We start from the raw sequence: 17,262 nt of genomic DNA, 5'->3' as shown, positions 1-17,262 counted from the left end.
ATAAGCCTATCAAAATCACAAAGAGATTATCTTTCAGTATTTTGTATTTGTGTGTGCATTAAGCTTTAGGTCCCCTGAAAATCAATATAATTAACTGAGGACTAAATGATACCAAAGGATTGTTAATTCTGTCAGGTATCATAACCACATCATGGTTATGTAAGAAAATGTTTATTTCTTTAGAAATGTATACTGAAATATGTAAGGATGAATAAATTTGCTTCTAATACCTTACAAAAAGAAAGAAATACAGAAAGGACATGTGGCAAAATCTTGATACCTATTGCATCTGAATCAGAGACTGGCAGCCCATAGCCCATTTCTATATGGCGTAAGCTAAGAATGGTTTCCTGTGTTTGAAGAATTGTAAAAATAACAAAAAAATAGGTATTGCCTCCAAAACCTAGAATGTTTACTAGCAGTCTCTTTACAGAAAAAGCGCGATGCCTGCTCTGGACGACGGGCATGTTAAGAATTTATTGTACCATCTTTCTCTACTTTTCTGTATGTTACAATTTTTCATAGTGAAAAATTTTTAAATACCGCATTCCACTCCACACTCAAGATAAATCTACTAAACCACAGTAACGTTTTAACAGAAACCAAGCAAAAAAATTAAAAAATAAAAAAAAAACCACTCCAAGTTTGCAACATTCAAAATGTACTTTAAACAATGAAAAGTGATCCTCACTGAACAGATATTTGAATGAATCACATACCAGGCACTGTTCTAGGATCAGCAGACAGAGAAGTGAATGAAACAGACAAAATTCCTTGCCTTCATAGAATCCTGCATTGTTATGCTTACTCTTCTTATTTGACTCACAAATATTCTACCTTCCTCCCTTTCCGTATTGTCAAGGACATTATTGTGTGTTCCAATATATAAAAACTAACATCATGGGGCGCCTGGGTGGCTCAGTCGGTTAAGCTGCCGACTTCGGCTCAGGTCATGATCTCACAGTCCGTGAGTTCGAGCCCCGCGTCGGGCTCTGTGCTGACGGCTCAGAGCCTGGAGCCTGTTTCGGATTCTGTGTCTCCCTCTCTCTGACCCTCCCCTGTTCATGCTCTGTCTCTCCCTGTCTCAAAAATAAATAAAAATTTTTAAAAAAATTTAAAAAATAAAATAAAATAAAAATAAAAACTAACATCAGTCAACTATACTTCAACTAAAAAAATCCCTAAACATTCACATGTACTTGTTTTCAATGCAAACAAACAAATCATTCAACATAAAAGCTAGGTTAGTAACTTTCTGAAAATCAAATAATTAGACAATACTTACTGGAGATCCAAAGTTATGTCCAACTTCATGAGCAAAAGTAATGTGAGAGACTTTGGGGGGTACATGAGACCCATAGTTCTGAACAGTAATAATTCCAGTGTTTAAGGACTTCTTCTTACCATCTGAATACAGCTTACTTTTTTCACATATTCCTCCAGAGCTTCCTAATTCAGAACAGAAGATGGCTAAATTAGCATCTATTTACCCCTCAAAATAACTTTCTAATATATGCTATATTAAATTAAAACATTCTACATATCCCACTTATATCAAGTACTCAGAAGCTTTTTTAGTCCAAGATTAGGAAGTCATTTCAAGTAAGTTTTAGTGGTACACATAAAGAAAGTGCCAGGATGTAGAACAAGGCCCTTAATAAAATGTTCTTCATAATCGAAGTATTCCCCAATTTTTGCTCCCATCAATTTAGCAAAACAAGTATTTAAGTTTCTGTTAAATCTGAATATATCCGTATTTATGCTGCCAAAGCCTATATACCTTTTCATGTTAAAAAATTACATTTAATTTAAATGAAAGTTGAACAAAATATGCTCAAGTAGATTCTGAGAAAGTCACTTCTACAAATAATAGCAGTGATGCATAGGAGTATGTAATTCACTATCCTGAGAGGCAATACACAATATATTTTTTAAAAGAGAAAATAATTAGTGGCTGCCAGGGGCTGGTGGGCAAGTGAAGAGAAGGACAGGGAGAGATTTGTAAAAGGGTACAAATTTCCAGTTATAGAATGAGTAAGGCCAGAGCACCTGGGTGGCTCAGTTGGTTAGGCATCTGACTCTTGGTTTCGACTCAGGTCATGATCTCACGATTTGTGAAATCAAGCCCCACATAGGGCTCTGTACTGATAGCATGGAGTCTACTCTCTCCCTCTCTCTCTGCCCCTCCGCAGCTTGCACACACTCTCTTTCTCAAAATAAATAAACTTTTTAAAAAAAATTAAAAATAAAAAAATAGAAGGAATAAGGTCTAAGTAGCTAATGTATATATAACATGATGTGTATAGTTGATAACACTATATTGCACAAATGAAATCTGCAAAGAGCATAGAACTTAAATATTCTCAACGAAAATAAACAAATAAATATGTGAGGTGATGGATGTGTTACTCAAGGGGAGGAAATCCTCTCACAATGTATATGAATATTAAATCATATTGTACACTTTAAATATCTATTTTATTTGTCAATTACACCTCAATAAAGCAGAGGAAAAAAGAAAAGAATTATGTCCAGTAGGTAATAAAAAAAGGGGGTGGGTGGGAAGGAAGGAAGGAAGGAAGGAAGGAAGGAAGGAAGGAAGGAAGGAAGGAAGAAGGAATGGATGGATAGAGGGTGGGATGGAAGGGGAATAAAGCAAATGTGGAAAAAACCTGACTGATTAATATATCAGGAGTTCACTGTACTATTCCTGCAACTTTTTAGCAGGTTTGAAATTTTCTTCAAAATAAGTTCAAAAAATTGAATTATCATTTTCCAATGTGTCTCAAGAATACTTTCAAATTTTAAAAGAAAAGCCGTATCACTGGGGCGCCTGGATGGCTCAGTCTGTTGAGTGTCTGACTTCGGCTCAGGTCATGATCTTGACGGTTTGTGAGTTCGAGCCCTGAGTCAGGCTCTGCACTAATACAGCTTGCTTGGGATTTTCTCTCTCTCTCTCCCTCTCTCTGTCTGCCCCTCCCCTCCCCTGCTTGGGTGTATACACATTCATGAGCCCTCTCTATCAAAATAAATCAATAAACTTAAAAAAATAAAAAGAAAAAAAGTGAAGCCATATTGCTACTTTATTATACATATTAAATCATTTTGTAGTTCACCTCTGTAATAATAGGAACTTTAAAGCTTAATATCAAAACGAAAGTACTTGCACATCTAAAAGCAGTTAACATAAGAAATTAGAAAAACAACAACAGGAAAATCAGAAACTGGCTGACCAACCCATCTTTATGTATATTATTATACTGAGAAGAACATAGTTCTTTTTAAAATTCTGTTAAAGACTTTTAGTGAGAATTCACATGTAAAAGGTTTCTCTCTTTGTTTTTTATTTAAATACAATCAAATGTTAGGATATTCTGATAACCGATCAAATTATTTCGAATTAGCTTTCTATACACAAAGTTACAACCAAGTAAATAAACCATTAAAAAAATCTAATATTTATAATCCTTAATAAAGCATATAATAGATGGCAATTCAAAATAGATTTGCAAGAATGTCATGACACTACAATTGCTGCCCTGTTCCTTTTAACATTAGAAAATATATGGCAACAGGGGCGCCTGGGTGGCGCAGTCGGTTAAGCGTCCGACTTCAGCCAGGTCACGATCTCGCGGCCCGTGAGTTCGAGCCCCGCGTCAGGCTCTGGGCTGATGGCTCGGAGCCTGGAGCCTGTTTCCGATTCTGTGTCTCCCTCTCTCTCTGCCCCTCCCCCGTTCATGCTCTGTCTCTCTCTGTCCCAAAAATAAATTTAAAAAAAAACGTTGAAAAAAAAAAAAATTAAAAAAAAAAAAAAAAAAAAAGAAAATATATGGCAACAAAATATAAATCTGAATTACTGTTATGATAGGAGTTAAGAAGAAGTTAGGAAATAACATGCTTCACAGAAATGTAAACTGAAAGACTGGGCCTATGCAGATTTTAACCACCAAAAATTAGAGAACCTTTATGATATTCAAAACTTACTACCTCTTCTACAAAGAAATCTTAACAGAAAGAAAGCAGCAAATAATTTAATAATATGTAATATATTTTCTTATGCTACTTCTACTTTTGAGATGAGTCCTAAGGACTGTATCACTATTTCCAGACTAGAAAAGATATGAATAGCACTCTGTATGTAGTAATTATCATCTACATATTATAGTTTTAAACAAATAGTAAATTAAAATCCTGCCTTAGTGAAGATTTGTCATATGGAAATTGGTCCAATGCAGTATTGTCAAACTTGAATTAAGCATAGAAGACTTCACACTGTGAATCTTTATCAGTTAAAAAAAAAAAGAAATAAATAGCAAGGATTAAAAACTCTGATAATATATTTTTCTGTATGTTTAAGGTCTATCTCATTTAAGGGATGATCATACATAAATTCAAATGTACTTTTCTGAAATACGGTAATTCACACCTTGTTTAATAAATCTTAACACTACTTTCGGTTTTAATAACTATCACTTACAGAAAAGTTTGGTATTTGTTACAAACTATTAACATGTTAACTCAATTAACAGAAAAAAATAAAACATTAAATTTAATTTTATAGGCTATGGTTTAATTTTTTTTGGCAATAGTGCACTGACTTTTTTTAAATTTTAATTCCAATACAGTTAACATACAGTGTTATATTAGTTTAGGTGTTGATTTAACAATTCCATGTAACACCCAGTGCTCAGTTATGGTTTAATTTTATAAAAAATACCGCAACTGGGGCGCCTGGGTGGCTCAGTCGGTTAAGCATCTGACTTCGGCTCAGGTCATGATATTGCGGTCCATGAGTTCGAGCCCCGCATAGGGCTCTGTGCTGACGCCTCAGAGCCTGGAGCCTGTTTCAGATTCTGTGTCTCCCTCTCTCTCTGACCCTCCCCCGTTCATGCTCTGTCTCTGTCTCAAAAATAAATAAACATTAAAAAAAAAAAATTTAAAATACTGCAACTAGTTCTGATGTGCCAGAAACTCAATTAGTGATATCATACATATCTACAGTGAAACTATATAGCTCTAGTTCAGTAACTGCTTGATATCATACATTTAAATTTTTACTACATGTAGTCATCACTGCAAAACACAAATTGTAAATAGTAATGAGAAGGGTAAGATTTTTTAAATTTGAGTTAAAAGCTATTAAAACAGACCTCCCCCCCGCCTCCAAATTAGAAAAACCACAAGGGTAATATAATACCCTGACAGAGTCCACAAACACAGTTTTGATGTGAACAGGCCTAAACACCTAAAACTTAACAGCAGCATGCTGACCATGCAGTATCAATCTGAGCAGTAATTTTGAACCAGACAGTAGTACTACTCCCAGAAAGGTTATCAGGAAATGTCCTGGGACATTTCTTCACCTTTCATGTCTGGGGAGCAGTACTCACACATAATAGGTAGGGACCCCAGATGTTAAACATCCTGCACGGAACAATCCAGACCTGCACAAAATGCCAATATATTTAGTGTCCTGTTGTAATATTCTAATGATGCAATTCTCCTAGCCCTATAATTAGACTTTTAAACAACATGTTAAGAATTTGACAGTTTGTGGGTTATCTTGTGAACACCATTTTGAGCTTTGTATGCCCTTAAATCCTAATATGTAAAATCAAACTAAAATTTCTTAACTAAGAAAAACAGAAGAGACCAATGCTACCAAATGAAATGTCTCATAAAATGTTTTTCACAAATGAGTTAGAGGAATACTAAATGGTTCAGGATTAATTATGGAGACGAATTCCAGAGCTTGCCTTATTTGGTGTCCTGCCCAAAGTGAGACTATGTTCATTAGGATAACATTAAGAAGGACAATATATGAACAAAATATACCTTAATAAATTAAAAAAAAAAAAAGGTCCCTATCAAAAGCCATGTTGCAAGGGTGCCACAAATGAAATAAAACAAAAATTTTATCTAATATAGTCATTTACTCAGTCAAGGAATCAATGTTTCAGTCTCGAAATTAAATAAGAGGCTACCTGCTTAACACAGATGAGTGCTCATACAAAGAAAAGTTTAAAGAAATCTTTCTAGATTCATATCTAAGACTGACTTTGTCTGGAAGACCAGACTCCCTTTTTTGGCTCTCTTCTAATCTGTGTATAAATTTTTATTATCTCACGAACCATGAAATCATGAACTGAGGCAAAGTCGGATGCTTAACCGACTGAGCCACCCAAAGGCGCCCCTAACCTGTATATAATTTTAAATGGGAGCCTCCAAGCCAGCCCAGTTCACTAGTTGTTTCCACTTATTATGGAGTTGGGCAGGAGGTGCTGTTTTCCTCATTAAAGAAACCCAAGGCAGTACCCAACTACAGTGTGATATTAAATAAGAATAAAAAGTAGTATAAGAAGACTTAAAGAAACCTACCATTCAAATGTTTCAGCCTTCATTTTTCCCCAGTTTAACAAAGTCAGCAGAGACTACAGCTAATAATTAAAGTAATATTCCATGAAAATTAATATCACAACAAAATCTTTCCCACCACCATTTAAGTAGTAAAATATCTACATAATTAAATAAAAGCTAAATAATACAACAAAATCAAAATTAGGCCAAATAAAAATGAAAAGATTAAGAAATAGTAACTGATCATAAGCTGAGCAGATCAGCTATGAAATGGCATTTTTAAAATATCAGATAACAGTGGGGGGGGGGGGGAGGGCCCTGGGTGGCTCAGTCAGTTAGGCATCCGACTCTTGATTTCGGCTCAGGTCGTGATCTCATGATTGGTGAGATCAAGCCCCACGTTGGACTCTGCTCAGACAATGCTGAGCCTGCTTGGGATTCTCTCTCTCCCAATCTCTCTGTCCCTCCCACAAGCACGATTTCTCTGTCTCAAAATACATAAACATTAAAAAAAAAAAAAAACACAACAGGTAACAGGAAACATTACTAAGATCTATAGGCAGAAACATGAAGTCCCAAAGGGCATGAACATGAGAGAAGAAATTACAATGAAAAATAAACATGCTGAAGCAAAATGATTTACCTGAATTTACAGAGAACAGACAAGAACCCAGTCTCCTAGCTCCCAAACCAGTGCTCTTCCTATTATGCCATGACAATTACCCAAAATGATATCTAAATATTATAGAGTAGTACTCTTTTATAACTCCTTTTTCTTAAAAAAATGGATTCCAACAATACAAAACCTCCATTAAAATGCAGGAAAACATTTCAACTTCTTATCAGAAGTGTCTTACAGAAAGCTAAGATATTAAAGTATATAATACTTAGCACAGTAACTACTAAATGCACTGAACCTGGAAACAAAAGGTCCAGATTCTAGGCTCTGTGTGATACTGGGTTGGTCATAAAGTCTCTGAATCCTTTCCTCATCTGCAGAATGGAGGCAATAACACCTATACCTCAGAAGGGTACTGAAATAATCAATAAAGACAAATATATTTTTCCTTATAAAAAATACAATGTAAGTCAAATATAAGACTCAGTTCAGATAGTCAAAGGGCAAAGGGAAGTGAAGAAAAAAACTGTCAATGTCTAGTATAGGGCAGGCACCCTATACTAGAAAAAGTTGGATCAAGGGAACAAAGATCCCTTCTCTTGCCCACTCTGGCCTCCATTCTGTCCCTGTCTAGCCCCTTCCCAACAGCTCTTAGAATAAGGCTTCTAAGAACTGGAGTTGGGAATTTAACACAGAATAAAGGCAGCAGATGTAGAACCTACGACAAAAAAATAAGTTATGTGTCCCACCATTTAAAATCCAGAACTCTATCCACTGCCACTTCAGTAAAATGAGCGGCATGATACTTGGTGGTCCAAATAAAAAAAATAACTAGATATAAAAATTAACTGTCCCCCAAATCCATCACCCCAGTTTAATCATGAGAAAAACATCAAAGAGACTGGAAGAGAGGGGCATCCTACAAGATACCTACCTGACCAGTACTCCTCAAAATTGATAAGGCCATCAAAAACAAAAAAAGTCCAAGAAACTAAAACAGCCAAGAAAAGACTAAAGAGACATAACAACTAAATGTAATGTGGTATCTTGGATGAGATCCTGGAACAAAAAAGAGATCTTAGGTAAAAACTAAAAAAAGGTGAATCAACTATGGACTTCAGTTAACAATAATGAAGCAATATATTTGTTAACTATAACAAATACACCATACTAATGTAAGCTGTTAATAATATGAGGGAAAGAGGGTGTACAGGAACTCTCTATGCCATTTGCTTAATTTTTCTGTGAATCTTAAACTGTCCTAAAAATATAGCTTATTTTTGCAGTTATAGACATGAAGCTATCTAAAGATTAAAAAAAAAAAAAAAAAATGACCAAGCTCCTTCAGGAGCATTACATTCTTAAAGAGCACAAGTCTGGAGGTGAAAATGTAAAATGACAGCAAGTTTCTGGTTTGTAATCATCCAATCATTTTCCCAGGAGCCATTCTGTAAACAAGTTTCTTTAGAGACAAAAATGAATATGGTAGTTCTGAGTGCATCAGAATCTGGAAGGCTTGTTCAAACAAAGATTGTTGGACTCCACACCTAGTGGACTCAGTAGACCTGGGTGGGGCCTATGAATTTACATTTCTAACAAGTTCCCAGGTGATGCTGATGCTGCTAGTCCAAGGAACAGACTTTGAGAATCACTATATTAATGGTAATTTACAACAAAAAATCAAAAGCATCCTTGAATTTTAACAGTACTTACTAATGAACAAGTAGAAGAAATTATAAACTTTGTGATAAAATCATCCAGCTTATTAAAGGAGGGGAAAAGAAATTTCAAAATATAAAAGTTATAAAACATGTGAAATTATCAAAGAAAAGAATGAGTTTGTAAAATCTGCTGACAATGCAAGTAACACAAAAGCAGGACAGATCAACGTAAGAGACAAATATAAATCTCCAAAAATACTGTACTATGATATATACAATCCATGACATAAACTTGCACCTTAAGGACATTATGAAAATGTGGAAGAAAAACAAAAGAAGTTTTGAAAATTGTAAAAAGAATATTCATTGCTGGCTTAAAAAAAAGAGCAGAAAGTATAAAAGCTAAAATATAGTACCACTTAAGATTTAAAATACGCATTACAAATCAAACAATAAACTAATAGGAATACAAAATAAACTAGGAACAGAAAAGCTGGCCTTATCCTACATAAAGCAGAAGGTGATTCTTATAAAAAGATAGAAATGATACATCAGAAGAAAGAGACATTACTGTATACAGCTCAAAAGCTGACAGACTGTTGATCAAACTCTATATGACCAAATCTATATTCAAAGAGTATGTGATTGTTTCTACTCAACCTTTCAATTAATAAATCTGTATTTCTCTAAACGAGGCTTCTGAACTTAATGTAAATCACAGACTGTTCCACCTCCACTGCAATGGGTAGAGGATCCTATCCCAGATTTCTTAGGAACAGCAGTGTTCATGGCTAAGGCAGAGACCCCAGTAGAACATGGGCCCAGGTGCCGAGGTCAGTGGAGCTGTGGGTACTGACACCTGCTGCTTACATCTCTTTTCAGGGAACACTTTACTTTTGTTAAAATAAAGGCTATAAATAAAATAATAATAAGAGCAGTCTTTCTTTTCTTTTTACCTACTGCTCCTGACCAGGGTTTCTCCACTCTCTATCTCATTCCAGAACAGAAGCAAGAACATAGTTTTCCCCTTGTAATTCTAAGGCCCTCTTTCCAAGAAAAATAAAAATCTTTAATTAATAATATTAACTTCTATGAAAAAAATTAATATTTCATTTTTGTTTTCAGGAATGAGTACTACTTTTTCTCACAAAATTATTTATTTCAGCCACTGAATGTACCAAATGTCAGGATACCCCCTTGTTAGTACTCATGACAAAATAAAAAGTTGTTTCATCTATTTTTCTACTTACATCATGCTTGCCTAACTCAAGTTGAATAAATTAAGATAATGTACAGGCATCAGGTTCTCCTATACTTTTATAAAATTCAAGTTGCCCTGAAAACTGCTTTTTGTTTCAAGCATTAAGGCAAGAAACAGTTAAATAAACTACCTGAAGGTGCTCCAACCCAAGCCAGACCAAGAACACCATCATCAAAATCTCGGTCTGTGAAGACATAGGCCAAACAGTAGTCATCATGATTCTGCTCAGAATTCAATTCCAGAAACTTCTCCACGCCAATATTTGGGAATCGAAACGGATTTGTAGGGTCCTTCTCATCAGCAGTTGTGTTGATCTAAAATTCAAAACAATTATTTAAATAAGCAATTAAAGTTAGCAGAGCCTTTGTGTAAAGTCTTTGCTCCCCTTCTTCTGCATTTGCCTGCACAATATGCTTGGGACCCAAGGGAAATCAGGCCTGAATTAAGGCTTCTACAACTCATCCCCCAATGCCCCCACCCCTGAGCTGATTATAGAAGCTGAAAAGAAGGAAGGGGGGGTGGGGGAGTGGGGCGAGAAACAGAGTAGGAGAATTAAAATTGAGCATATTAAATTTCTGGGCAAGGTTTGACCAGGTTCCTGAACACTGAGCATTCTCTTTGGGATGGAAAAACAAGTTCTTCTTGAAAGAAAAATTCTAATAAAAGTACAGCTTCTCAAATTTAATCATCTGAGTAAGTCTCTTTTAGTGCTAATCTCCTGCACATGGTGGAAAATATAAGGATATAAAAACCTTAAACTTTAGCTAATTACTAGAACATAACATAGATATCAAACCCAAGACTGTCAATTCAACAGACAAATCGTTTTCTTGGTTCTCCTTGCCTAAAATCACAGGAGTCGAGCCCAATAAACTGCAAGTTCAATTGTTTTTCCCTGACTGTGGGCAAGATTTTATTTTTACTGACAATTCTCTTCTCTTACTGTATCAAGCTGAGTTCCTCCAGAATATTTCTTAAGATGCTTAGCTACTATACTCCTAGTGCAGGTTCCTCCTTCACAATCTGAAGAATAATCAGTTCTGATACCAAACTTCTACAAACAAAAGCTTTCATTTATTAGCCCCTTCCTCCTTTCAGAGATCCCTGCCTAACCTTTGAAGTCCTAGAACAATGTGGCTTTCCTCAAGTAAGTGAGAGCATTACAGACAGAACTGTTGATACAGAATAAAAAGGGGTATCCATGAAAGTAAACATTTTTTAGAAGGCAAACTTCATCCTATTGAAAATGTTGGTAGTAAAGGGAGGATATAACAGTTGATAAAATGAGAATGTTAGGTCTTTTTAGGATCCACACCCTTCAGTAAAACCAAGAGGCTTAGAAGCAGGATTGCAAAAACACTACTCAGGGCAACTGCCTAAGGACAGATTTCAGAACATCTGATCTATCTACTAACAATTAACTAAAAACAATCAGTAATGGTCATCTAACATAAATAATTCCAAAAGCTATCACACTACATTGTAAATAACACATGCTGAGAGACATGCTATAAATGGCTTTTTTCCCAGTCAAATGAAATTCCTTGATATTTCTGTAATATTGGCTACAAATAAAAACTGCATCTAAATTTTAGCTACCTATATCAGAAATGAGATAATTCTTATTTAAGTATTGATACGAACTTCAAATTAATTAATGGGTCACAAGGAATCTTCAGCAGATGAGATCTGAACTAAAATTTCAATCTCAGCTAAAAACCTGAAAACAACTAACTGCCACACTATCCATTCATACACATGCATTTCTTCATAATACAAAGCATTTTACTCAAAAAAAAGTGCTTCACTAAATTTGTTCTGGTATTCTTTACTTTTCACTACTTTGCATTTTAAATTGATAAGAACAGAGACTACACTTGATCTTAGCCAAAAGGCCAAGAAGCGATTCACTACTTTGCATTTTATTGCTTTGCCTACTAAACAATATTTTTCTTGGTCATTTAAGGGTTTAAATTGCTCTCAATATACATGAAAGAAATTGATTATGAACAATTCTTACATTATTTATCTACAAACCACATTTCACCTTAAACTCCAATTTAACATTTAATCGTACTACTAAGGATCAATTTTGCCTATGCTATTAAATATATTACATCCATGAACACAAATTATAGTTTAGTCAACCATATTTGAAGAAAGTTAGAAGCACAAAAATAAAGAAACCCTGTGGTAAATACTTTCGTAAAATAATTTTTTTAATTCAGGTTCTTATCTAGTTTATGAATTCATATTCTTAAAAGCTATACACATGGAAAGATTCACATTTGGAAAACTTCTGAAACAACCAACCCAATTTTGTTAGTAATTTAAAATCTACTTATTTAAATTTATAACATTAAAACTAATCATCAGTGACCCTGTGGCTCTGGGTGAGCATTTCTCAAAATGTGTTCTACATTTATTTGGACTCTCAGTTGACATTAATGCAGCAAAGGTTCCATGGTCAAATTATTTCTGAAAATTATGAGTTTCAGGGCAGCTGGGTGGCTCAGTCAGTTAAGCGTCCAACTCTTGATTTCAGCTCAGGTCATGATCTCACAGTTCATGGCATCAAGCCCACATCAAGCTCCACACTAACAGCAGAGAGCGTGCTTGGGATTCTCTCTCTCCCTTGCTCTCTGCCCCTCCCTTGCTCTCTCTCTTTCTCTCTCTCAAAATAAACATTTTAAGAAAAAATTATGAGTTTCTCTCATGAAGGAATTCTCAAAATCTGAGATAAGTTAGCGTGCACTGTGAATTTATAAGACGAGGGTACAGTACTGTTTTTCCGACTTCCAATTTTATTTAACCGTTCCATCTATCTTTTCCTTCCCTGGAACACCAAATGAGACACACTCGGAAAAATACCACACAAAGCAAATCTTAAGAAGCTGGAAAATGACGTCAGGGGGATAAAAGGTCAAGTACTATACCTGTAGTTATTGAGAAGTTATGGCTTTCTAAATGTTAATCAGACAGAATATAGTATGACTGTTACCTCTTTTGCAGTACAGATTACAGCCCTATAGATTTCGTTCTAAATCATAAACCCAGTGTGTGTGTGTGTGTGTGTGTGTGTGTGTGTGTGTGTGTGTGTGTGTAAAAGCCAAGAGTAAAGATAGTAGGATCAGTAATATAAAATAAACTATTACTACATAAAGATGAAGTAAAAACCAAGTATTTTTCTTTTTGTAAACATGGTCCTTATGGTCTTTCTTAATGTTCTGAACTACTGAAATTCCTTACTCTTGGGCTGTCTGGGTGGCTCAGTCAGTTGAACATCTGCAGCTCAGGTCATGATCTCACAGTCCGTGGGTTCGAGGCCTGCATCGGGCTCTGTGCTGACAGCTTAGAGCCTTGAGCCTGCTTCAGATTCTGTGTCTCCCTCTCTCTCTCTCTCTGCCCCTCCCCTACTTGTGCACGCACGTGCTCTCTCTCTCTCTCTCTCTCAAAAATAAATAAACATTGAAAAAAAATAAAAAAATAAAGGAATTCCTTACTCTTATTCGTTTCACCATGAAACTGATGTTGCGGATTCCAGAGAAGTCTGTGGTCTGGTAAATTGTATCAATTGCTTTAACATGACTGGATATCTATAGATTTAAAAAAAGAACAATATTTTAGAGGCAGTATTAAAATGTAAAAAAAGACTGTGAATTTCCATCTCCCAAATCAAGAATTATTCATATTCGACCACACTCAAATTTTAAAATGTCTACATCATATACTGGATGAAAAGATGAAATAAGATTAGTCAACTAGGGCTGAGAGGGGAGATTCTGTGCCTTTTCCAGACTCGTCCCCAGCCAAAAACAAACATGCACTCTTGCTTGAATCATGTAAAACTTTGTTCCCTCAATCAACCCTGCAATGTCAGACCTCCATGCCTTTTCACATGCTATTTTCTTATGCCTACAGTATCTTTATTTATCCTTCAGGCTTAGTTTGAATATCTTCTGTAAGAACTTCCCTGATAATAATCAGGACACTCAGTCATTCTCTGACTTTAGTCTTTCTATTGCTGCACTAGTACACATTCTCTAAGTTCTGTTGACCACTTTCTATACACTGGCACTGTTTTAGGTGCTAGGAATCTAATGGTGAACAAATAGAAAAGGTCCATACAAATTTACAAAGATTTATTCTAGCGGAGGAGGGATGAGAGGAAGTAATGCAGACATAAATAAGATACATTCAGATTTGCTAAATTCTAGGGGCATCTGGGTGGCTCCGCTGGTTAAATGTCCAACTTTAGCTCAGATCATGATCTCACTGGTCATGGGTTCGAGCCCCAAGCCGGGCTCTGTGGTGACAGCTCAGAGCCTGGAGCCTGTTTCGAATTCTGTGTGTCCCTCTCTCTCTCTCTGCCCCTCCCTGACTCATGCTCCGTCTCTCTCAAAAATAAATTTTAAAAAAACATTAAAAAAAAAAAAAGATTTACTAAATTCTAGGAGGAAATTAAACATGGTGATAGAACACAAAAGACTTCTCTGTTTATGTACCTGACTCCCAACTAAACTCTCTGGCTTCTAAACCACTTTCCCAACTTTATATATAAAAAGCAGTCTTGCTACAATTTATGTAAAAGCATGTATATACACTCTTAAAACTATTTTCAAACAAATTATATAAACATGACACAGTCAGGTGGAAGAATGAACAGTAATAATTTCACAAGTAGCTCAGGTTGACATACTGTTAAAGAAAGTCCTAACAATGCTGACAGGGTCTATTATAAATTCATGCTATCTAACCTCAGCTTGGCCTAGTAATCCCTTATCAGATTCTGTTTCTTCTCCATTCCTGACAGTAGTTCAAACATTCCTCCACAGATGATTACACTTCATACTTTACTGAGAGCTCGTCTTGATTCCCCTCCCTCCTAACCTTCAAATTTTTCTAACTTTATCCATTTCTATCTTTCTCAAAGTGTAATTCTTCCTTAAAGGGAAACTTTTCTTTATTCCTGATCCCAATCCTTACTGGCTGGACCTGCAAGAACATTGGCTCCTATCGATTTTTCTTTCTCTTGTACCTTACATTGCTTTTCTACTAGATCATTTTCCTCTTCCTACCAACTTGCTCCTGAGTATTCCCTGTCTTCCTTTCACCCCCAAATACTTCATAGTATTTCTAAATCACCATATCTTTTCCTATTTTTCACATTTCTTAAAAACCTTGCTGCTTCACTGGGGCGCCTGGGTGGCTCAGGTGGTTAAGTGTCCGACTCTTGATTTCAGCTCAGGTCATGAGCTCACAGTTTTGTGGGCTCAGGCCCCACATTGGGCTCTGCTCACTGACCGTACAGAGCCTGCTTCAGATCCTCTGTCTCTCTCTCTCTCTGCCCGTCCCCAACTTGTACTCACACGCTCTCTCTCTCAAAATAAATAAACTTTTAAAAAATTAAAAAAAAAATTCTTGCTGCCTCAGCCAACCCATCCATTATGCTTGCAATGTTTTCACCCTCACGACTCTACCAAGAGGGGATTAAAACTCATCAATAACCTTCTAGTAACTAAAAATCAACTACCTTTTATAGTCTTTTTTGTCTTCAGTATTATTGAGGCATAATTGCAAATAAAATTGTAAGATGTTTAAAGTATACATCTTGATGATTTGATACATGTATACATTGTGAAAGGACTCCCCCTATCTAGTAAATTAACATATTGTAGTCATTCTTCATTCTCTTTGATATCTCTATAATATGACATTTTGTTTTGAAACTTGTTTCTTCCTTGGCTGATCCCAGTTCATCTCCAACATGTTTAACTATTATGTTTTCCCCCATAGCTTCTCTTCCTCATCCTAATCACTATATACAGATATTATCCCTCAGTTTCCTCCCTTTTAATTTCATTCTCTCCCCTTATTTGAACTATATCTTTTGTACCCATAAATTCTATGCAGAAAGCTTAAGGTTAGGCTAGCCTCTCCCAAACTCCAGGTCTACTTCAATATCCTAAGGAATGACCACTTGGCTTTTAAACACATCTAAAATTAAGCTGGTCAACACCACCAAAATGAGTCCATCATTTACACTATTGGCACCTGAATCCTCTTAGTCTCAAATCAAATTTGGAGTCAAAATGCATCCTCAAACTCTCACTGGGACTCTTCAACACGAAGGGTATCTTGCATGGTTATCTCCAAAAACGTTTTACTTTATAGTAAGTGTTGAAAAGACACAATGCAAACAATGCAACTTTGAAAGCACCAAGTACAAAAAAAAAAAGTACTAAGTACAATGGGAATACAGAATAGAAATTAAATACTTCTTGTTGGAAGGATTCCTCTATTCTTCCATTCTTTAGGACCACAATTCAAAATTCAACCCTCTTACTCTTAAATATAGAGAACAAACCGAGGGTTGCTGGCAGGAGAGTGGGGAAGAGAGGAATAAATGGTCAAGGGGCATTAAGGAAGACACTTGTTGGAATAAGCACTGGGTGTTATATGTAGGGGATGAATCACTGGATTCTATTCCTGAAATCATTACTGCACTATATGCTAACTAACTTGGATGTAAATTTACAAAAAATAAATAAAAATTAAAAAAAAAGAAAAGAAAAGAAAATTCAATCCTCTTTTCAAAGCTAAGCTCCAGTGCTATCATCTTCATGAAATCATTTTCTTACACTTCAGCTTTTCATGACTCTAAAACATCCTAACTGGTCTTTCAGTCATCTGTGTACTTATCCTACATATTCTATAATTATTAAAAATACGTACTTTTTTTTCAAAAAAGAGATATGCCATAACTTTAATTTTAGAGGAAAATATAGGTATAATGAAACAGTGTGAGAACTCCTAAAATAGTAGCAAAATTATAAATACCTGGGCAATCACAGCTTCTCGTGTTCCATAATATTTAAAGAACAGATGATCAGTCTGAATATAAAGCTGACAAGTATTTCTTTCAGCTGAAGTTGTACGTTTTTTTCTCAAGTGTTCTGGACCATTAACAGCATGTTCTCCTTGAGGTGTCTATATGTGAAAAAGAGAGTCATTTCTGATAATTAGTATGCTTCACTATTATACTTCATACAACTAAGAATACACATTATGTACAATTTCATATTCTGCTTTATTATGTAACACCATAGGTATTCCCCCACACCATAAAAATTCTTATAAATCTCACTTTCAGTCTCATAACATTCCACTATATAGATGATTTATAATTTATTCAAGCAATTCTTCCACTTTTAAACATTTTCAAAACATATTTTTTAATATATAATCCTTTAAATATAAAGCAAGTCTTATAGTAGCTTATACTACTTTGATATTTTCTTCTCTCTCCCTCTAATACCCAATCTATTACCTAGCCCCATCAAATTGATCTCCTAAATACCTAG

General features: G+C 35.3%; 1 protein-coding gene and 1 pseudogene across 3 annotated transcripts in view; both read right to left on the bottom strand.

The window, feature by feature from the left end:
• Positions 1 to 17,262, bottom strand: part of ADAM10 (ADAM metallopeptidase domain 10) — a 160,812-nt gene that overhangs the window by 28,314 nt on the left and 115,236 nt on the right. For all 3 annotated transcript variants that reach the window (XM_058737584.1, XM_058737583.1, XM_058737585.1), the window contains exons 6-9: positions 16,739 to 16,888; positions 13,402 to 13,494; positions 10,029 to 10,212; positions 1,286 to 1,449 (exon numbers count right to left, since the gene is read on the bottom strand). In XM_058737584.1, coding sequence (XP_058593567.1) covers positions 1,286 to 1,449; positions 10,029 to 10,212; positions 13,402 to 13,494; positions 16,739 to 16,888 — 591 coding nt within the window. The remainder of the gene's footprint in view (positions 1 to 1,285; positions 1,450 to 10,028; positions 10,213 to 13,401; positions 13,495 to 16,738; positions 16,889 to 17,262) is intronic.
• On the bottom strand, positions 11,676 to 11,805 carry LOC131518549 (U2 spliceosomal RNA; annotated as a pseudogene).

This window comes from Neofelis nebulosa, chromosome 7 (assembly GCF_028018385.1).
Source record: "Neofelis nebulosa isolate mNeoNeb1 chromosome 7, mNeoNeb1.pri, whole genome shotgun sequence".
NCBI lineage: Eukaryota > Metazoa > Chordata > Mammalia > Carnivora > Felidae > Neofelis > Neofelis nebulosa.
Note: the sequence above shows the minus strand (reverse complement) of the source record. Positions and strands in the feature narration are given on the sequence as shown.